Source organism: Hyla sarda, chromosome 4 (genome assembly GCF_029499605.1).
Source record: "Hyla sarda isolate aHylSar1 chromosome 4, aHylSar1.hap1, whole genome shotgun sequence".
NCBI classification, from domain to species: domain Eukaryota; kingdom Metazoa; phylum Chordata; class Amphibia; order Anura; family Hylidae; genus Hyla; species Hyla sarda.
Window position 1 is genome coordinate 268484105 of NC_079192.1, and position 24319 is coordinate 268508423.

General features: G+C 42.2%; 1 protein-coding gene across 2 annotated transcripts in view; it reads left to right on the forward strand.

Moving 5' to 3' along the window:
• The window catches only part of PTPRR (protein tyrosine phosphatase receptor type R), a 182217-nt gene that overhangs the window by 62185 nt on the left and 95713 nt on the right, over positions 1-24319 (forward strand). For both annotated transcript variants that reach the window (XM_056574125.1, XM_056574126.1), the window contains exons 4-5: positions 17794-17907; positions 22229-22384. In XM_056574125.1, coding sequence (XP_056430100.1) covers positions 17794-17907; positions 22229-22384 — 270 coding nt within the window. The remainder of the gene's footprint in view (positions 1-17793; positions 17908-22228; positions 22385-24319) is intronic.

A 24319-nucleotide genomic window follows, 5' to 3' on the forward strand; every position in this document is an offset into this window, starting at 1 on the left:
ATTATGTATATATTTAATAATGTGTATATTTAATATAGTGTATATTAGTCTACTTACCTTGTTGGCGTCGCAGGACCTTCGGTCATGTGACTGTGTTGATTCCTCTATGGCATGTTGGAGGACCTTTGGAGGTACTTGGGTCACATGTTTACCCATAACTCCCTGTACAGGAGACTGACAGGTGTATGGACCAGTGAGCTTTAGTCCAGCCCCTGCCCATATAAGGGAGCTGTAGCCAATTATCACTCTCTTGGGTTTCTGCTCTCGTGGATGCATCTAGCAGGACAGATCTGCGCAACTTTCAAACACAAGCTGGGTGTAAAACCTGCCGGCCTCAGCCTAAACTAAACTGTGAGTTAAAATCTCAATCCCCGCTAAAGCTAGCGTGATTACTGGACCGAATCTAAACCCCTAAATCCAGTGGATCACCGCTAAAATTACCTTGCTAAGCTCAATAGACTCCTGAGGTCTCAACCACTTGTCAAGCTCTAATAGACTCTGTTGTATGGACTGTTCCTGTTTATTGTTACCTAAAATCTTCAGTAAAAGTTCCAACAAGTTTCTGCAAATCTCCGGTTGTGGACAATCAATTATTTCCTATCTCCCTATCGCTCTTGGAAAGGGTGGCGGTAGGACAAGCATACAGAGAATAGCCCTCACCCTAGCATCACCAATAGAAAGGGTTAAGCAAGCACCCTTTAATAACCGCACAGCTACACCCCCACATACCTTACACCCCCAAGCTACCACATAGCTTTTTGGCGTCCTACGAACAGGATACGGGTGTGTGCCTACAGCTGTTGCCCCCAGTTAGAGTGTACTCCCCCTATGTAAAAGACTTTATCAATGTGCTACGAAGCACCATTTAAGTGTACAGAATCGTGTGAATGGTGTGGCGTGCAGAGAGCACACGCGAAAAGTAAGGGGGGAGGTGAAAATGTATTGGCTTCAGAAATGTGTAAAGAGAGAAGTGAATACATGCTACGATCCTCTGGTCCGGTCAGGGATGCAAAGAGTTAACCTGCTGCCAGAAAAGCACGTGAAAAAGGCCCGCGCTGCACCACGACCCGCCCCTGGGCGTGGCTGCCAAGTAAATGTGTCGCAGCCAAAAGGGAACTGAAAATTACTGCTGTTGTTTCCGGGGGGACCGGGAGTCGGGGCTGCACCGATGACGTCCTTCCGGCCGGCAGCCATTTTGGAGAAGCCCATTATAAAAGGAGCACTGCACAGCGACCTCTTCAGTCTACACAAGGAAGAGATGGAGAGTACAGACATGGCAGAGAGCAGCGTTCCACGTGGCGTGAGCACCAAGATGGAGCCGGAGCAAAGGAAAGTTGCGGCGCTCGCAGCCCAACTATTCCACGAGCTTGCCAACCGTCGGCAGCGGTTATCATTGGATGAAGAGGGGGCCTGCAATCTTCCCCCATTGCCCGATTATAACAATGACTGGCCGGATATCCCTCCAGGGGAAATTGCTGGGACACCTGGAGATTCTTCACCGGTGAGACTGTCCCCTCACCACCGGACATGGGGTTCGTGGGCTGAGATCCCGAAGGAGGAGTACTCCATCAGAAGCTGCATTTTCTTCCTCCACCAGCCCTGACCCAGAAATACCCCTGTCAGCTTTGCCGAGTGCACCACAGCACTCACCAAGATTGCCTAAATGGACTTTTGTGGATGAACCCAAAATGATCTAGTACATGCATGATGTTCTCCAACCCCTGCCTGGGAATTCCCTTCCACCGGTCCCTAAGGCACAGAGAGAAAGGGCACGTCAGGAGGCAGAAATGGCCGAATTGATGGAAAAGCTAAAGGCCTGACACCTAGAACTTTATGCCCCCAAGCATGTTCATTTGCCTCATGAGGAGAGGATCTGCTACCAAGAAAATACCAAAGAGATGGAGGCACTCTATATTTGCATGTGGGACTATCCCAGAGAAGGGGAGAAGCCCTTGAAACGTCGCAGAGCAACAGTGGCCAGTTTGACAAGATCAGAGGTTACGGTACCCTCATTGATTGTCACACCGGCTATACCATCCTCGTAAACCGGCAAGCTGTACAGAGGCCATGCATGAACAAAAAGTTCCATTCCCTGGAGGTGGGTGATTAGTGGAATACACACCCTTCCAGGGCCTGCGAGGAGAGTGGGCTGCCGAAGTCACCAGACCAGCAGCTCAAACCCAGCTTCCTTTCTAGTATTTTCCATCCACTGATTGGGAGGCAGACCCCTTCCAGCTTAGGCCGAAATGGCCTGCTCCTGATGCCTCCACCTACAAGCCTGAGGAGAGGTTTCTACAGCAGCAGCCACTTCCTTCTGTTTCCTGCAAAGTGCCCAGGCCTACTCCTACCAAGGAGGTTTGGCCTCAACTGCAGGCACCAAGCACAGTACCTAGGCCTACTCCCGGCGCAGAAGTTTGGCCTGCCCACCAGGTACCAACGAAAGTGCTGCCACCCACTCCCGATGAGGAGGTGGGGACGACTCAACCAGCACCAACTATTAATCTTAACCCTACAGCGTCACACTCTACCCTCACTAATGTGGTGTGGGAAAGCCACATCAATTCTTTGCCTGCTTGTGATCTTGAGAGGGGTTGAGGTTCCAGAAGGGGAGCAGGACGACATCGCAAGAGTTTCGTCTAAAATGTGACACTCCTCTTTTCTTAAACAATATTCAATAGTAGAAAGAACAAACTCGGCACTGCTTCCTTAATTGTTAGCACCTGACATCCAATGCCTCTGCTGGCTCAACCACGTCTGATGGTGCTCACTGGTAATAGCAAAGTCCAATGCAAACAATCCGTAGAAAAGAGAAAAGAAAACCAGGGCAACTCACCAAATACGTAAACTTCAAGCTTCTTTATTGATCCATGAAGGGTATAAACAGTGCAAGACACGGGTGGACAGAAAACAGGGGGACGTTCGTTCGGGGCTACGGTGCCGTTTCGCAAGATATGCTTCAACTGGCCCACACCTGTGGGCCAGTTGAAGCATATCTTGCGAAACGGCACCGTAGCCCCGAACGAACGTCCCCCTGTTTTCTGTCCACCCGTGTCTTGCACTGTTTATACCCTTCATGGATCAATAAAGAAGCTTGAAGTTTACGTATTTGGTGAGTTGCCCTGGTTTTCTTTTCTCTTTTCTACGGATTGTCCTCTTTTCTTAAAGTTTTGTCTCCACAGACTTTTCTGCAATGTTTAAGAAGTGTGCCTAGCAGGACTATGCTAACACTGTTCCAGTTGAAACCATAACCATTAAGCTTTTGTGCCTGGTCCTTAGACCAAGAGACTCCTAGCTGTAGGAGATTCGTAAGTGTGTGCCCGGCTAAACAGCGCTAGCTGGACTCTTAGTGCAGGTGGACTGATGATCCTTGCACGTCTGTTTACATGTAAATACCTCAATAGTAACGTAATATTCTTTTGCTTAAATTGCACTTATCAGGTAAATGCACCTGAACCCTGTTGGAGTGTCTAATAAATATTTGTCCTAAGGTAACTAAATGTACATGGTTATTGTACACAAAATATTTTTTTTTGCTTTATGCACGTGTACACCAAAAGAAAAAAAATGTAAATAATAGGTGTTGTAGTAGTTGCTAGTAGGTGGCTCTCTCAGCTCCTCTGGGAGTAACATTTCCGTCACCCATCACTAACATCTTCTCAAAGGTCTACACAGGGAAAACCACCCATACGGTACCAAGACTGACCTTTTAAGTAGTACTGTACACATAGTACCTCAAACTAATCACTCAAGTGCACTTACCTCACTTAAACTTAATACACCAAACAACAAAAATATCTCACACTCAAGTAAACGCTTTAGGAATTGTAGCCTATGTCATTTTCCAATTCCTGCCACTGTTATGTACACTAACTGTTCTCTTCTTTCTCTTACGTGTGCAAGATGCCCTGCCCGGCCAGTAGGTGCTCTTGCGAGCTAAAATAATACATGTAATCAAAAAGGTAACCTAGGTAAGGTTTATCTGTTGTGTTCTAGGGATAAGAGCGTGTAGCCAATGGACCCCAGTTGGTAGTTTATTGGTAGAAAGCCTCAGGCAAGCCAGTAAAACCCTCAGTGTACTAAACCGGTAACTAGTGTGGCAAAAAATGTCTAGTGAGATTCAAAAATGTCAAGTAGGATGTATCTCATGTATAATAATATCATCCTGTTACTAAATTCATAAACCAAGTAATCCTGTTCATGAGTTTACCCATGCATATGTTTGTACCTTAAAAAAAAAGTTAAATAATCATATAGTGTTATACAGCCTGACTAATGGACATTTGAAAAGTTATGCCCAGGACTGTTATAAATCAAGCTTCTTACCTGTCTTAGGGGACAGACGTCGAGGCCGACTTATTTTAAGTAAGGGGGTTTGTGGTGTCCCGGTATCGTATTGCATCCCGTACGTTGTATGGTGGTTCCCAAAGTCAGAGTTACTACGTTCAGGTAGGGTCCCCCAGGTGAGACAGCCCTTAGTCACCTCCTCCTCTAATATTATAATGCTATTATGTATATATTTAATAATGTGTATATTTAATATAGTGTATATTAGTCTACTTACCTTGTTGGCGTCGCAGGACCTTCAGTCATGTGACTGTGTTGATTCCTCTATGGTATGTTGGAGGACCATTGGAGGTACTTGGGTCACATGTTTACCCATAACTCTCTGTACAGGAGATTGACAGTTGTATGGACCAGTGAGCTTTAGTCCGGCCCCTGCCCATATAAGGGAGCTGTAGCCAATTATCGCTCTCTTGGGTTGCTGCTCTCGTAGATGGCAGACTAGCAGGATGGATCTGCGTAACTTTCAAAGACAAGCTGGGCCAGAAAACCTGCCGGCCTCAGCCTAAACTAAACCGTGAGTTAAAATCTCAATTCCCACTAAAGCTAGCATGATTACTGGACCGAATCTAAACCCCTAAATCCAGTGGATCACCGCAACAATTACCTTCCTAAGCTCAATAGACTCACGAGTTCCCAACCACTTGTCAAGCTCTAATGGACTCTGTTGTATGGACTGTTCCTGTTCATTGTTACCTAAAATCTTCAGTAAAAGTTCCGACAAGTTTCTGCAAATCTCCGGTTGTGGACAATCAATTATTTCCTATCTCCCTATCGCTCTTGGGAAGGGTGGCGGTAGGACAAGCATACAGAGAATAGCCCTTACCCTGGAGTCACGAATAGAAAGGGTTAAGCAAGCACCCTTTAATAACCTCACAGCCACACTCCCATATATCCTACACCCCCCAAGCTACCACACTTACAGCTGAGGAGAACGTACCTGGGAAGAAAAATCACAACTTAACATAACCTTGACACAACTGTAACCTGTGACAGTGTATAGCGAAAAATATAACCGATGTGGAAAAAGAAGCGGTACCCTGGAGAAAGCAAGACAAATTCTAGAGGACAACAATGAGACATTACAAAATGAAAATAACGTAGGCTAAAATAAATCCCCCTTTATATACATATATATATATATATATATTGTTTAAAAAAACACCGCCCAAGTAGCAATATACGAGAACATAATAATATGTTAAATGAACATTTCCCAAAATGGCTCCTGCTTAACTCTGAACTAAGACAACAATATGCAACTAAGGACAATTTTATTGTCTAGAATAAGCGAACATAACCCAAGTGACTTAGCCACAGAGTAGCGCATGCCACCCTATGCTCTAGCAATAATAAAGTAACTACTGTAACTGTACAAAAAACAAAGCTATAATCCCTAATACCTGACCTGAAAAAAAAAGTACACATGTAGTACAATACGTAGCACCCTATGTGCTGAACCTACAGAAAAGTTTATTTTATTTATTTATTTTAAGGACATTTTTAAGTGTGTCCCCCCAGTAGTAAGGAGATTATATGAGGAGGAGGTTTGTTACAGTGTGTCTCCCCAGTAGTAAAAAGATTATATAAGAAGGAAGTTTGTTACATTGTGTCACCCCACTAGTAAGGAGATTACATGAGGAGGAGATTTGTTACAGTGTGTCACCTCGGAAATAAAGAGAATATCTGAGGAGAAGGGTTGTTACAGTGTGTCACCCTACCAGTAAGGAGTGTACATGAGGAAGGGGTGTTGACATAACGAGTTCACCCCAGTGTGCGGAGGAGGTTTGTAACAGTGTGTCACTTCAGTAAATGAAGGAGGTTTGTCACAGTGAGCGCCCCAGTATGAGGAGGAAGTGTGTTACAGTGTGTGACCCCAGTAAAAGAAAGGAGGTTGGCACAATGAGTTACCACAGAAGCAAGAGGTCACTGTTAACCCAACACAATACAATAAGAAAAAGTGGCATAACTGAAAGCTGTAGTGAAAACAGGCTCCTCCCATTCTCAACAACGCTACAGCCCTATAGCGCTGTTCCACACGATGCAGACAAGACACTGGATCAGAACAAGTAGCCCAAGCGTACTTACAGGGAGGCAATAAAACATGATTGACATAATAATGCCGACAGGCGACCCCCTCCCCCTTTTCCCTGTAAGAAAATACTGTGTGCCACTGTAGATCCCTGCTACAGTTGAGCCCCCTGAAAGAGGACCGGAGTCTCTGTGAGCCCCAATGGGAGCAGAAAGCCGATATGCAGAGAGTGAAAGTGAGGAAGCGGGGTACGGGTGGCACGGGGAGGACAGGAGCACCTGACTGGAAGTTAGCACTGGAGCCGTAATGCGAGACCGCTGCGAAACGAAGCCTGCTTGCAGTGACCCTGAAATGGGTCACTGCTGTTATAAAGGTATAGCCCCTCCCAAAAATTGGGTTAACAACTTCTGTTAACCCTTACTTGTCTACTGCAGGCTTTACAGAACTCTTCCCTGTCCATACATGTGGCTTACTGCCAGCCACAACAGTCAACAAATGTCAACACAACAGTGAAAAAATGTGTTACTCACACAGGTACAAACCTCAGGATTCAAACTCTCATCAGAGGTGTAGTTTCCTAACAGCCTCATATGCAGAATGACTCTCAACTAGATTTAAAGCCCTAAATAGTTGTCTTCAGCACCTGGGCTGATCTAAGCTAATCTGAAAACCTTGAGTGGCCTAGGAAGGGAATTAAAAGGCAGCACTAACAAACTTGCCTTTGATCCCAGAAGAATGATAACAGAATATCCAAAGTGCCAGGGATTTAACTATTCCCGACTTTCCCATATCTCACCCAGATTTCTTGGATGAGACATGTGCAACCTGAAACCTGGTATCCACACATGAAAGGTACCTCAGAGAAAGACATAGTGATATAGCAATCCCCAATCACCATTCCTTTCACACACATATATATATATATATATATATATATATATATATATACAAACAGATAAGCAGCAGCAACACCGTTTTAAAGTGCAAGATAGTGTCTTTATTCACACAACGTGAGGCGACGTTTCGGTTTGCTCACCAAACCAAACCAAACCTTTCCCAAAAATGGTTTGGTGAGCAAACCGAAACGTCGCCTCACGTTGTGTGAATAAAGACACTATCTTGCACTTTAAAACGGTGTTGCTGCTGCTTATCTGTTTGTATCTACGTGGACCCCTGGACCTGGGATCTGTCTGACGGCACCCGTGCACTTTATCTGGGATGTGCGGCTTCCCTTGTTGTTTATATATATATATATATATATATATATATATATATATATGTATATATATATATATATATATATATATATATGTATAAAGTATACAAAAAAAAAGGTTGCAGCAGCACTCTTGGTCAAAAAATGGAGGCTATTAGCACACGTGTCAAAACGTGTCCCTCATCCACCACACGGAGGTGGCCTCTTGTCGGATGGGACCCTAACATGCTAAATCAATTCACCTTCTGCTGGGCATATGGCCTCTGACTGGGTGACATGCAGGATCCACTATCTATTTAAAACCTCCTGTGAAACAGGGAGGGGTGCATGGCTAGAGAGGGTGCCACTCCCCCTAACTTGCATAGCAAAAACACAAAAAAGAAAAATAGCCAACACAACTACCTAATACACGGGGTGCATGCTGCTGTGGCAAATACAATGTATACAAAAAAGAAGGTTGCAGCAGCACTCTTGGTCAAAAAATGAAGGCTCTTAGTGCACTTTTTGATCAAAACGTGTCCCCCATCCACCACGCGGAGGTGGCCTCTTGTCGGATGGGACCCTAACACATGGCCTCCTACTGGGTGACATGCAGGATCCACTATAAATTTTTCACAGGTGGTAATTAAATTGATAGTGGATCCTGCATGTCACCCAGTCAGAGGCCATATGCCCAGCAGAGGTGAGTGGATTAAGCATGTTAGGGTCCCATCCGAGGGCACCTCTGCGTGGTAGATGGTATTATCAGGTTTAAATGTAGTAATTTTTCGTTGTCAGGAAGCTGAGACCTTAGGTGTACTTTTGTTTGAAACTAGAGACTTGCCTTACTGATCTTGTGTATGAAGAGCTGGCACTTACTGCCAAATTTCTTCACATAACATGGTTCTGTATTATGGTTAAGGAAACAAATTATTATTTTGGGAAGGGGCACATGTAGTGCATATGCAGCATATTTTATGCAGCAGATATCTGCTGCACATTTTGCTGATGGGACTGTAATGGGTGGACCCACCTCCAAATCTTACTGCACACACAGGGCTAATGCGAATGCATCACTTAATTCTCACTGCCTGACGAATTTGCTTATTTATCACTGCGGATTGGCTTATTTCTCTCTGCCTGGCAGTATGCACTATGTGTGGCAAAAAAAATTGCTGTATCTCCGACTCTCTCATAGTGATACAGGCATGTCAGCTGCCGCTTCGTGCAGGGGGTCGACACTTCCTGTTTAAGCGGACAGTCAGGGTGCCGTGCAGGAGATTGTGGTGGGTCCCAGAGGACAGACTCTTATCCCCTATAAATTGTATAGGGGATAAGTTGTCCTGCATGATAGTTCTCCTTTAACTGTGACATCACAGTGTTGAGCTATCACTGTGTGCATTATTCCTGTCCGATTTGAGAATTACGACATTTTGACTGACTCTTTTGTGTCCTGTGATTGTCTCTAGGTTGTATAGTCCAAACAAGGAGAGTATACCTGAGTCTGCATAGGAATTTCTATATTGGATTATTAGTGGAGCTGGGGTGTCCCTGTAGGGAGGTCCCATTTGTGGTTGAGGGATGGGATTTAGAGTTTTATTGCCCTCCCTGTGTTTTAATAGTTTTTATTCTGTGTGTTTTGTACAATATTCCGATAATTCTGTAATAATAAAGATTTATATGCATTGATAGCTTTGGTGTGCACCTTATGGTACCTTATTTTTGCTGGTTTCTTTCAAATGTGTGGATTATCCCTGCATATCGAAACTAATTTTATGCATTTTTTCTGTATGATGACCTCACTGTGCACAGTAGGGGAATTCCTAATTTATAGTCCTCTCTCCATGCAGGTTTAGAATACAAATATTACAGGTATTTTGATGTGCATGCAACAAATTAATCACCTCAGCATGGTGCCAGTTTAGATGTTCTTGTAGGGCTGGTGGGAATTAGTCTGAATAAGCATGTAAAAGAGGTCATATACAGCAAATGTGTGACTCTTTCTAAAAAGTCACACTTGATAAATCACTAACCACTGCAAAAACTGTTCTAAAGCAGTTCACAGCCTGGTTATGGTTCTAAAATACTTTCATTGAAAAGTCAAAGAAAAGTTGTACAGAAATTAGCTGCTACAATTCATTCAACAAATTCAGACTAATTGAAAAAGAGACTAAAGAGTTTATTGTATTTGCCTATTATCCTCATACTGTGACATCATTGTGAGCATTATGCCTGTGCTGTGGCATCACTGTGTGCATTATTCTTGTGCATTATATTGTAAACCATTTGTGTTCTGAGTTTCCTGCTGCAGGTTGTTATGGTAGAGTGGGTCCCCATTCCATGTTTTGCTAAGTTACTTTTTACACCCCTGCATATCATGGATAAACTACAGTAGATAAAATTATTATAGAAACATGTATATAGTGTAATATTTTAGTTGTTCATTTACATATCTACTAAATGCATCAATTGCATTTGATGCCGTGATTAGGACTGTGTTAGCTCTATTCTGCAAAACCTTCTAAACCTTCTTTTTAACTGCCCATTTCCTCTGGAGCTTTCCTTGACAGGTCCTAAATATTAATCATTTACAACTCGCTTTTGCCAGTCATGTGGTTAGTTATACTAATTTGTGATAAAAAGACCAGAAACAGATGGTGAGTGGGTGTGTTGAGCAAGAGAGCGCAATGAAAAGGATATGTATTCACTGCCACGAATATCAGAATCTTTACTGGATATGAACACAGTAAAAAGTATCTTAATGGTATATGGGGTTCTGTACGGAATGGGAGGTGACAGCTTGGGATCCCATCTATAAGCAAGGAAACCATTTATTTCATTTCCTTGTGTTTAGACTAGTTATTCCAGAAATTTCCTTCCTTCCCTTTCTGAGGCTTTGTTTTCCTCATTACCTTGTAGTTTTTATCCCCTGCTGGGTAGTTTTGAAGTGGCAAAATGGAACACTAGAATTCACACAAAGCAGAGAAATGTTCTCAGGCCAGAGAATTCTTGATAGTTGTTATTTCTGCCTAATAAAGCAAAACTATTGGTATGTATTTCCACTGTAGTGTGCATTACATAGAAAAATGATATTGCTTTAATTTTAATAATACACAATAAATAAAATAATGATTTCATCAGATTTAAAAACGATATATTTTTTTCAAAGATGCTCTTTGTCTCTAGGGTACTGTTGGCTTGTATTACTTATATTGTCACATAAATAGTTTAAAGTGCTCTCATGAAATTTTGGATATCAGGCCTATTAGAGTTACTTAAAAAAAGAAAAAGAGGAGGCCTAAGAGATAATAAATATTCCAAACAACACTCGTAAAAAAAATATATATAATGAAAAAAATATATAAATAATGAAGGTGCATACTCACTGAGAGGACTTAAGGTAATTTAAACATGGTAGACATGTACAAAAAGACTCTTAAAGGAGTAATCCAGGCGCACTTTTTTCCTTTTATCCCGTCCAGGCTGCAAAATAAATGAAAACACACTTTCTCTTACCTGCATACGCTCCCCCGGAGCTCCGGTACACTCCGGTACAGGTGTTCGGTCCCCGGGCTGTATTCTTCTTACTTCCTGTTAGCCCGGCACGTCACACGGAGCTTCAGCCTATCACCGGCCGCAGCGATGTCCCGCCTCTGCCGGTGATAGGCTGAAGCTCCGTGTGACGTGCCGGGCTAACAGGAAGTAAGAAGAATACAGCCTGGGGACCGAACACCTGTACAGGAGCACCTTGGGAGCGTATGCAGGTAAGAGAAAGTGTGTTTTCTTTTATTTTGCAGCCCGGACGGGATAAAAGGAAAAAAGTGCGTGCCGTAGTACTCCTTTAACCCCTTAAGGACACATGACGTACTGGAACGTCATGTGTCCACTCCCGATCTATAACGCGGGGCCACGGCGTGGCTCCGCGTCATAGCGGGTCGGGCCCAGCCTCTAACAATGGCCGGGACCCGTGGTTAATAGCGCGCGGCATTGATAGCTGTGCCGTGCGCTATTAACTCTTTAGACGCGGCGTTCAAAGTTGAACGCCGCATCTAAAGTGAAACTGAAACCATGCCGGTTAGGTCAGTGGGCTGTTCGGGATAGCCGGGGCAAAATCGCGGCATCCCGAACAGCTTACAGGACAGCGGGAGGGCCCCTACCTGCCTCCTCGCTGTCCGATCGCCGAATGACTGCTCAGTGCCTGAGATCCAGGCATGAGCAGTCAAGCGGCAGAATCATCGATCACTGGTTTCTTATGAGAAACCAGTGATCAATGATGAAGATCAGTGTGTGCAGTGTTATAGGTCCCTATGGGAGCTATAACAGTGCAAAAAAAAAAGTGAAAAAAAAAGTGAATAAATATCATTTAACCCCTTCCCTATTAAAAGTTTGAATCACCCCCCCTTTTCCCATAAAAAAAACACAGTATAAATAAAAATAAAAATAAACATATATGGTATCGCCGCATGCGGAAATGTCCGAATTATAAAAATATATATCGTTAATTAAACCGCACGGTCAACAGCGTGCGCGCAAAAAAATTCCAAAGTCCAACATTTTTCAATAAGTCCTATCAATGCAAAAATGGTACCGTTAAAAACTTCAGATCACGGCGCAAAAAATGAGCCCTCATACCGCCCCATACACGGAAAAATTAAAAAGTTATAGGGGTCAGAAATGACAATTTTAAACGTATTATTTTTCCTGCATGAAGTTATGATTTTTTTCCAGAAGTACGACAAAATCAAACCTATATAAGTAAGGTATTTTAACCGTATGGACCTACAGAATAAATATCAGGTGTCATTTTTACCGAAAAATGTACTACGTAGAAACGGAAGCCCCAAAAGTTACAAAACGTCGTTTTTTTTTTCAATTTTGTCTCACAATGATTTCTTTTTCCGTTTCACCGTAGATTTTTGGGCACAATGACTGACGTCATTACAAAGTAGAATTGGTGGCGCAAAAAATAAGCCATAATATGGATTTTTTGTTGCAAAATTTAAAGAGTTATGATTTTTTAAAGGCAAGGAGCAAAAAACGAAAATGCAAAAACGGAAAAAACCCCGGTCCTTAAGAGGTTAAAACAAGTAACGTTATACCAAAGGGTAAAAAAGACCATATGGTCCGGCATAGTATAAAAATTTTGCAGACCACAAATATGCAATATAATTAAAATGATAATGCAAGGAAAACCATAGCCTAATAAATAGAGATGAGAGAACCGAACCCGTAGAACTTTGTTAAACATTCTGTTAAGCTGGGTGACCAAGTCTTTACTAATAGCCCCTGCAAGGAGGTATATGGGGCATTATATAGAACTATGAGGGTAACATAAGGTTTTAATTGGGCTAAATATGGCATTCTCTATGCCAAGTCTAACTCTATGTGGACAAATAACAATGCAGATTTTGTTTGTCTTTATGTATGCACAGTTTGGCACACAGGGTAAAATATGTCACTCTTATTTTTATAGCATGCATGATGTACGTACAGCACTAATTGGGAATTATGTGTATTATTTCAGCACTAATGCATTATGTCATGATAGAAGTATATATCCAGTCACCTTAAATGTAACTGAAGCTCATATACATGTGCATATTTTTAGTGAGAATACTATCTTGACAAAGGCTGCTTTCACACTATGAAATAGTTCCATTTAGGAACTTCCGTCACCAGTTCCGTCACTATATCGGCGAAACCCGGCCGTTACAAAACCCCTGACGACCGTGACTAAATCGCATTGCAGCCTATGGGGTTTTGTAACTGCCCGTTTGCACCCGTATATGCCCGTTATTCATTGCATGCAGTATTTTTTCCACCACGATGTCCGTCACTGTATAACGCCCGTAATGAATTACGGGCATATACGGGTGCAAACGGGCAGTTACAAAATCCCATAGGCTGCAATGCGATTTAGTCACGGCCGTCAGGGGTTTTGTAATGGCCGGGTTTCGTCGATATAGTGACGGAACTTGTGACGGAAGTTCCTAAACAGAACTATTTCATAGTGTGAAAGAGGCCAAAGTTGTGCATTTGTCTGCTTTACTCTTTCTCTGTCTGCTTTACACACTCTCTCTCTCTCTATGTATATATATATATATATATATATATATATATATATATATAACAAAGATGAAAATTAGCTTGTGTTCTGCGATGAATTTCTGCTGTATGTTAGATATCCTAATGTGCAAATACTACAATCTGAAATCCTTTCAAAGCATTGCATTTATCTGTATTGATTGTGCCCCATACTTAATACAATTAACCTTAGCAAATCCTTCTAGGTTAGCTGACTTGAATGTCACAATGAGTAATCGGTGCAACACTCCAGAGGGAATACCCTCAACAGAATAAAAACATTTTAGTAAATTGCCTTGGAGAAGTAATGTGTTGTGCACTTCTCTCCTGCATTTCACTGACAAGAGAAGTATTAGCAGCATTTCTGTCTGATGACAGCAGTGTGACAGCAATCAAGAGAGTATCAGTAATCTGTATCTCCTTCAATCTTAATAGAATAAAAGGGGTACTCCACCCCTAGACATCTTATCCCCTATCCAAAGGATAGGGGATAAGATGTCTGATTGCAAGGGTCCCACCGCTAGGACCTTCTGCAATCTCCATGTAGCAACCGGCATTCTAAACAGTACGTTTAGAACGTTGGGTTCCCGCAGGGGGAGACGTGACATCACGCCACGCCTTCTCCATTCATGTCTATGGGAGGGGGCGGCAGGACCCCTGCGATCAGACATCTTATGTCCTATCCTTTGGATAGGATATAAGATTTCTAGGGGTGGAGTACCCTTTAAAGGGGTACTCCACCCCTAGACATCTTATCCCCTATGCGAAGGATAGGACATAAGATGTCTGATCGCAGGGGTCCTGCCGTCCCCTCCCATAGACATGAATGGAGAAGGCGTGGCGTGATGTCAAAACAAAATGTTCAAACACTGGGCTGGCGGAGTACCACTTTAAGTAGATGAGGGTATGATGATGAAGTGATCACCAAGGGCTTGCTCTATTAAGAGGGAAGGGGGCATTCATTAATTTAAAAAAATGTTTTTCACTATAGATGAGAATACTAGTGATCAGTGGGCACTGATCACTAGCTGTACCATAAGGCACAATGAGCTTCTACCAAACTGCTTTCTTGTGTTGGCTGGGCAACAACAGAGCTTTTTTTTTCCCTGCCAAAGGCCACTCTGGACCTGTGGAAAAAGAAAAAAGGGGAGAGGGATGAACTCTTCTCCCGTACGATCAAGAAGAAATGAAGAGAGAAAAAACGGAACCTTGTCTAGTCTTGATCTGTTCGCAGATCCAGGTTAATGAAACACGAATATGTATGGAAAGTAAAGTGCCCGGAGGCACTGCGTTTATTAATAGAGCTTCCAATGACGCGTTTTGGAGGGTATTTCCTCCTTCCTCAGATGCCAGGAATTTTTCTATATTTTGACCAGTTATATGTACTCAAAACGATGCATTTTTTAAATTTGTATTTGAATTTATAAGTAATGTAACGTACACATACCTCTAAATGGTAAAACCAAAGAAACTGGTCATTTCCCTTTTCTAGAGCTGTATATAAAAAATATCCCCATACAATCTACACAGCACCTACAACAATGGTTAGAGGGAATAATACATTTACACCTGTAAGAAGCACTGAAGCACAGCTATAATCAAACACTAGATGGGTTACCCAAGGGAACAAATCCATGCAAATATGGAACCTGCCATCTCTCTGGAAACAAAAACAGACAGCATCTAATCTGTCAACTGCTTCTGTGTAATATTCCTATGTAAATTGTATCAATGACAAAAATAAGGTTTGCACAAAAAATAACTGATCCTACAAGCTGTACTTAGTTATTATGGGCTTTATACATGGAATGGAGTCGAATGTCACAGGGATCCTATTATAAAGGTGTCATTTTGCATAAGATAAAGGATCACAATATTGTTAGTTTTTGGCTTTACCATTCAACCACTAGAGAAGAGGCAGAAACTGCTGCTTGGAAATTGTACGGCTAATTAGAGAGGCAATTTATAGAAAGTGTCATCATCCCTCCTAAGACAGGTGTGCACAGTATTGCAGTAGAGGCATCAGGAGTGCCGGCAGCTTCATACAGCAAGGAGTAGCATTACACCTACAATATAGAACATCATTATGAAAATATATGAAGGTTCAAGCCAAAAGGTAAGACATGTTTGTATTTCAGCCTGTACATCATCTCCAATAAATTGGTGTTGGATCTTGATAGCAGTCAGCAGGTAGCAAGGTGTGTCAGGCTTGGCACCATGGCCGTCATACATCTGGAATGTCTCAATTCTCTGTATTTTGTTTAATATCTCATTCGCAAGTAGTGTTCTATTATATGTTGTTTTAGGTATTACATATTATATAATATAAAATATATGATTCGCTTCTTTTCTTGTCATATACATGAAGTTTATTGGTCACTGTTCATATGTATAAGGTAAAGACAGCTTGTGAAGGTCCCCACATTTAGCACAAATGTTTATATAGAATTTCCATTTCATTGTATGACTGTCTGAAAAACTCAGCATGCAAAAGAATGGTGTTTTCTAAAGCAAAATGGACACAGTTTATGGCTAATGTTCCATGGTGAAATGGCAAATCATATCTACCATGGTTTTAGTATTTGGCAGCCGACTCTGGCAGGAGAATTCCAAAACTGCCTGCTGTTGAATCCCTGCTGGACTTGGGGCGTACCACATTCAATTCAATGAGCTGAACCGAGTCAGCTACTAACTCCAGTCAGGTAAGTTTCTGTCCACCGCAGTCTGCTGCAGTTATTAGTCAGGCCAAAAACTGGACTGACTCCATTCAGCTTATTGAAATGAAAATAAATGAATATAGGGGTATGGCATAAGTTCAGCAGGGTTATGGCAGCAGGTGGTTTTGAAATTCTTCAGCTCTGGATACCAGGACTGAAAACATGTTATGCATGCACCCTAAGTCACATGACCAAAATATTTGTTAAATCGCATGCAACTCGCTGTCACATAACTTGCAATTTGACTGTTAAAAAGAACCTGTCAGCTATTTTCTGCTGCCCTTGCTAAGGGCAACAAAACATAGGAATAGAAGCTCTGGGGGAGATTTATCAAAACCACTTCAGAGAAAAAGTTGACCAGTTGTTCATAGCAACCAACTAGATTGTTTCTTTCATTTTTCAAAGGCCTTTTCAAAAATGAAAGAAGCAATCTGACTGGTTGCTATGGGCAACTGGTTAACATTTCCTCTCCACAGGTTTTGATAAATCTTCTCATCTGTTTCCAGTGGTCAGTCCCTTATAGAGGCATGTGGTGTACACACGGAGAATCTATACCCGCTAGCTGGCAGCACACTGCCTGAAAAGATACATTGCTGCCCCACCCTCTTACTGATTATTTAATGCACAGTGATGGGGAAACGTTAGTTAATCTTTGGAAGGATTTGCAGGGTAGTGGCAGCAGTGACTCTTTTTATGCCAACTAGCGAGTGTAGATTCTTTGAATTTACACCACATGTAGGCATAAGGGATAGACCACTTGAAACAGCATGTCTTGCCCTATTTTATGCGGTCCCCATAGCATAGCTAATAGGTACTCTTTAACATAATAGTAAAATTTCAAGACGGAGTCAGTTGCATGCGACTTGCTTTGAGGTCATTGCTGGCAAAGTTGCAACCTTTGACCTACCAATAACCTTTGACCTACCAATTTAGATACCAATAAATATGGGCTTTAGATGACTGTCTTGTCACGACTACGTTATGTCACAATGCCAACACATTTACAATCATAAGGTGCCATGTCACTATCTTAATGTGAAGAAGATTCCAATCTTCATGACCCATGTGCGACCAAAGTTGCTGTGTAGCCATAGCCTAACAATTTTGAAGTCTCAAGTAAATATAAAAACTAGACATATGGATGCAAAACTGGGGAAGTTTTGACTCTGGAGTCAGGGCTACTATTTAGTAGTGTTAGCATTAGCGTTGTACAATACAGGTCTCCTTTCCAACATTATTGTACATTGCAATCATACGCATTAGTATATCTGCCTGTATACCTGTTCATTCGGAGTCTTAAGATTGTGATGATGGTAAATGTTTGATGTCTTAAAAAAGAATGTGGAAATCATTTTTAATTATTAATTTGTCTTAGTTGAAAGTATGAAAAAGCTTACAATTAAATTTATGTATTTGTTTTTTAGATGTTAAAAATGGATGTTAACAAGCTAAATACAACATTGCTCCGGAAATTTCGTCAAGGAGTTGCTGCAGCTCTAGGCCTCATGCCACAGCAAGTTCACATCAATCGTCTAAATGTAAGGCACTATGGGGGAGATGTATCAATGTTGTTGTTGGTAGACGTTTTTTGTAGATCATTTTGTTTGGTCTAAATTTGGAGCAATTTCTCCAAATTTATCAAACTTGTGCAAGCCCCATGATAAATTTCGTGCAATGGTCTAAATCTCCACACAGTTCTATTTGTAGACCTGTTCTACACCTCACAGGAATAGTGGTGTTTCCTGGACGCTGGGATTTTGTTCTATTGTTTTTCAGGATTCCACTGAGGTTTTTTTTTTTGTCCACCAGCAAAAACGCCTGAAAAACGGTCCCAGCTTTTCCTGCATTTTGGTAATTTTTCTTGTGGGAGATTTATCAAAAACTGTACAGAGGAAGAGTAGTGCAGTTGCCCATGGCAACCAATCAGATTGCTTCTTTACAAAAATGAAAGGAGCAATCTGATAGGTTGCTATGGGCAACTGCACCGCTCTTCCTCTACATAGGTTTTGATTAATCTCCCCCCTTGTGTTTTTTCTTGCATTTTTGCTGATGTGCGGAAACAAACATTTTTGTACCCTGTGTGCATTTTTTTCACTGCAGGTACTACTCCAGGGGTCGGATGCAGAGCGCCCGCCCCACGGAGTGTAAGGAGGTAAGAAGTGATGTATAGCATATACATATAAAGGGTGCAGAGCATCACTACTTACCTCCGCCCACTGTATAGTATACAGGGGGCATAGTGTATCCATGTATACTATACAGGAGCCCAGCAAGGAAAGAGTTAACCCACACTGCAGCTCTGAGTTAAATCTTTGTGCGCTCTCCTGTATATACCGCCATCTATAGATGACTGTATATACAGGATACAGTAGGCAGACAAGAACAATTGGAGGCTCCCTGTTACACACTGCAGTATGGGCGCACTCACCAGGCGAGATCGCAAATGATGTCCTCAACTTTTTTTTTTCTCATTTCAGATACGTGAATGGGGAGGACTACGTCAGATTCAGTGTATTGCGATGATGACCAGCTTTTTTTTATGTCAATAAAAGGTTTAATGAGGGCTGTGTGGGGAATGTTTTTTTTTTTTTTAAATACATTTTTTTTTCAATGCCGGGCTTAGCGTTAGCCACAAAAACAGCTAGCGCTAACCCCCAATTATTACCCCGTTACCCACCGCCACAGGGTTGCCGGGAAGAGCCAGTACCAACAGGCCTGGAGTGTCAAAAATAGCGCTCCTGGCTGGGGTTATTTAGGTTGGGGAGAGCCAGTAACAATGGTCCTCGCCCACCCTGGTAACGTCAGGCTGTTGCTGATTGGTTGGTATCTGACTGACACTGAAAATATGGGGAACCACACACTTTTTTTTATTACAAAAAAAAACAACACATAGGCTTCCCCATATTTTCAGTGTCAATCAGACACCAACCAATCAGCAACAGCCTGACATTACCAGGATGGGCGAGGACCATTGTTACTGGCCCTCCCCAGCCTAAATAACCCCAGCCTGTTACCGCCTAGGCCAAGGAGCGCTATTTTTGATGCTCCGGGCCTGTTGGTAACGGCTCTTCCCGGCACCCCTGTGGCGGTTAGTACCGGGGTAATAATTGGGGGTTAGCGCTAGCTGTTTTCGGGGCTAACGCTAAGCCCAGCTTAGTAATAGATTCCGTCTACAAGACGGCTTCCACTACTAAGCCTGAAATTTCAATGATAAAAAACACAACACATGAAATAAAAAATGGATTTAAAAAAACACTCCCCCACAGCCCTCGTTAACCCTTTTATTGACATTAAAAAAATGCTAGTCATCGTCACACTCCACCGAATCTCAGGTAGTCCTCTGCATTCACTTATCTGAAATGACATTTTTGGCGCTCTCCCCTGGGTAGAGCGCACATAATGCAGTGTGTTCCTAAAGAGGGAGCCTCCAATTGTTGCTAAACTACAACTCCCATCATGGGGGCTGTAGGTAAACAACAGCTGGAGTCTCCCTGTTTGGGAACACACTGCCAAAAAGGCTCTGTTCCCATTATGCAAAACGCATAATGAGAACAGAGCCATACTTACCACCCTGGCTTCAGGCCTGGACTGTGAAGCTCCGCCCCCTAATGATGTCATCACTAGGGGGCAGGGGCGGAGAAGTTGCAAGGGGTCTCAAGAGTGAGACCCCTGAGATCCGTCAGTCTGCCCTTGGACTACTACTCCCATCATGGGAAATTTTGTGTCCCATGATGGGAGTAGTTGTAGTACCGCAGTGCTGAGGGATGGCTCTTACACATCCCCCAGCTGCGAAACTGTATTGTGACTGTTAGGACTACTACTCCCATCATGGACAGACTCTGTCCATGATGGGAGTTTTAGTCCTCGGGCTGAAGGACAGATCGCAGCAGGTCATTCTCCAGAGACCCGCTGCGATCTGCATTTATTAACTTAAAAAGCCAGCGGCAACGCTGCACTCCCCTCCCCCCTCCTCCTGTATACAGATGTCACGATTCATAATCCCCGCCACCGGGAGAGGGGAGCTCTGATTGGTGGAAAGCTATTCACCACTATACACCAATCCGAGCTCCTGTCTTCTGGTGGGGATTATGAATTGTGACAGGTCTATACAGGGGAGCGAGTGGAGCCGCTTCTACAGTATATAATTGTTATGTGTATTGTACCCCCCCCCCCCAGACTAATACTGACCCCTTCTACTGTATATAATTGTTATGTGTATTGTACCCCCCCCCCCCCCAGACTAATACTGACCCCTTCTATTGTGAGCGCTGGGACCGCTGTGTGATTGACAGGTCCCCAGCGCAAGTGTCCGGCCCCACTGACCTTGTTATAAATCTTTATGATACACACTGCCCGTCCTCCTCTTCATTCTTCTGATACCGGAGACGCGCGGCTTCTGTATCATAGTCTATAGACAGAGCGCCCCCTCCCTGCCTCCACACTGCACAGGGCTGGGGCCAGACAACGGCAGGGGGCGCTCTGACTGAAAGCAGAAGCCGCGCGACTCCGGCACCAGAAGAATGAAGAGGAGGACGGGCAGTGTGTATCATAAAGATTTATAACATGTAAAGGTCAGTGGGGCCGGACACTTGCGCTGGGGACCTGTCAATCACACAGCGGTCCCAGCGCTCACTATAGAAGGGGTCAGTATTAGTCTGTGGTGGGGAAATACACATAACAATTATATACTGTAGAAGCGGCTCCACTCGCTCCCCTGTATAGACCTGTCACAATTCATAATCCCCACCAGAAGACAGGAGCTCTGATTGGCTAATAGTGGTGAATAGCTTTCCACCAATCAGAGCTCCCCTCTCCTGGAGGCGGGGATTATGAATCGTGACATCTGCATACGGGAGCCGGAGGCAGCGCAGTGGAGCCGCATATACCGCCGGCTTTTTAAGTTAATAAATGCAGATCGCAGCGGGTCTCTGGAGAATGACCTGCTGCGATCTGTCCTTCAGCCCCAGGACTACAACTCCCATCATGGACAGAGTCTGTCCATGATTGGAGTAGTAGTCCTAACAGTCACAATATAGTCCCGCAGACGGGGGATGTGCGTCTCTCAGCGCTGCGGTACTACAACTACTCCCATTATGGGACAGATTCTGTCCCATGATGGGAGTAGTTGTAGTACTGCAGTGCTGAGAGACAGCACCTGCATCCCCCACCTGCATCTTCCACCGTCCGCCATTTTCTACGAGTCCTTGCCAGCACTCTTAGGTTTAGACTACTTTTCTTGCAAAAAAGCGCAATTGCGCAAAAAAAACCATCTACTTTTTTTTTGCGCAATTGATAAATACCAGTCCACTGGATTAGTTGGTGTACTGTAGACCAAACTGGTGACAACTTTAGAAAACTGTCCACCAAAAAAAACGCAGCTCTATGCAAAAAAAGCGCAATTGCGCAAAATTTGTAGACGGGAAAAATGGTCTAAATGCAATGATACATGTCCCCCTATGCTTTTACTGCTATTCAGACAAATTTTTACTCATGTTGCACATACAGTATAATGGAGCCAACATTTTTGCCTTTTGCATGAAATTCATACATTGATCTTGTAATGACCCCCAGAACTTTTTCTTTTCATTGTAATCTAGCATGTTGCGGTGGACCGGTTTCACCCAGTTACTTGTACTTGTATGTTTAGAAAGACATACAATACTTTTAATAGTCACCAAATTGTATGTTACTTGACATTTAGGAACTAACAAATCCCGCAGTACTACAAAAATACCACACGTGGGCTTCTAAAGTACTATGCAGTTGTTTATTTGTTATCACTGCATGTTGCAATTGCCTTTTCGTTTTAAACAGTTGCTTAAGGCAAAAAGGAAGCTAAGTCATTTTTCTCTTATTTAGGGAAAGAGGAACTGTGTTGAACTGTTCATTTCTCCACTAAACAAAAAGATAGGTGTTCCAAACACTTTGCCCTCCGCAGAGGTTCTACGTTCACTGAATCTGCATACCCTGCACCAAAGATTGTCCCATTTTGGAATAACTGAAGTTTCTCCAGAGGTAAGGAGAAGAGATATAATTGTGTCTGTGTGTTTTATTTTACATGAATATATGCATATACATATATATATATATATATATATATATGGTTATATACATGTGGTTGTGTTGACATGAATAAGATTAACCCCTTAAGGACACAACCTATTTTGGCCTTATGGACAATTTTCATTTTTGCAGTTTTTCCTTCTTGCCATTTTGACTCATCAGACCCCCACACTGGCAGTATTGATTACAGCATCTAAAGAGTTAACGGCAGACATCATGATTGCTAATGTCTGCCATTAGCGGCAGGTCTTCAGCTGCTGATTACAGCAGCCATCTTGGCTCAATCACCGTGTTGAGGGAAGCAGTGATCGTGGAAGATTCACAAGGTTGTGGGCTAAGGACCAGGGCACAGGGACGTACATGTACGTTTTGTGTCCTCTAGGGGTTATATGTTGAAGATGTTATGCTGTGTAAATCAATGTAAATAATTTAACACAGCATAAAATCTACAATACAATATCTGCAGCATAAAATCCGCAGCATACACAATACCAGTGTACATTTGGATTGTACATTATATATATCAGTCTTCTTTCACTTCAGAATCACTAGTTTTATTTCCATAAATTATTGTGTGTTGATTATTGTTTTATTATTTTATAATAAATGTGGAGATTGGGTGCTTGGGAAACCAGCAGCAGCGGAGGAGCGGATCTGGTAAATATACATCTTATTTTTTTTTTAGTGCAACCTGTGCTACATATTAAAGACACTCCTTTAAAATTGTTTTTTGGCATAAAGCTATTGATGGCCTATCCATAGGATAAAATGGGCAATAATATTGGGACAATGATCACTTTCTGAAAACATTAGAAGATTTGTCTTAAAAAGGAAGGTCTCTCACCTGGTAACCACTTAATATGAATAAATAGTGGTTCTTGCAGATACATCTCATCCATGAATAATATTAACTGCATTTAATTTTAATGGATACCATGTTATACTATATCTCCTCTTAGCTGATAAAAACAACTTCAACAACATAAGTTTTTTGTTTTGTTACCTGACCAAGCCATATAGAGAGCATCCCGTAATAGAAACAGAATTTGGGATAAATGTGAAACTAAAACATTTTCCTTTTGGATTTATTGTTCCTAAAGATGACAAAATGAATAATTATATTCAGGAGACAGCAATATTGGTCTTTACAATTTAAATTAATATCCACTTTTTTTTAAATAGTCATATTTCATAAGACTTTCTATCCAGTCTTAAACATTCCAGTTTGATACATGAAGATGAAGCAACAGTAACGCTGAGTTCTTTATCTGATCTTTGTTGCTATTTAGACACTCCTTTGAATAAAGTTTGATGGGTACAATGTTGACTTGTTTCATCTTGGATGTCACATAACATAGAGTATTAAGTTACAACACTACACGAGGAACCATAGTAATAGGGTATAAATAAACAAAGCAATGCCTTGTGGGAATTGTGCATTATAATTATCTCTTTACATACAGTGACATTTCTGGTATTATCATAAACAATACATATTATACTTGAAAAGGAGACATGTAGTAAGCAGTATCTCCCTTGACTATACAGTCACTATAGGTTTACAATGAGACATGCTAGGCTATTTCAAATAAGTAAAAATAAATAAATAAATAAATATTCAGCCCAATTCTCCCCTAAATTGGTAAAGGAAGAACCAGTAGTGTGAATGCAACAGCAGCATACAGTAAATAGCAATGACTATAGTCAGGACTGTGTTAGTAACTAATAGCCAACAACTACATTTTTGGTAAAAAAATAGGATGTGAAGGACAATCTGTGGACAATCACTTTAGGCTGGGTTCACACTACGAGCGGACATTCCATGAACAGCAGCGTTGACAGATTCCGTTTTTACTAGGATCGCTTGAATATGCATAAACCATACAA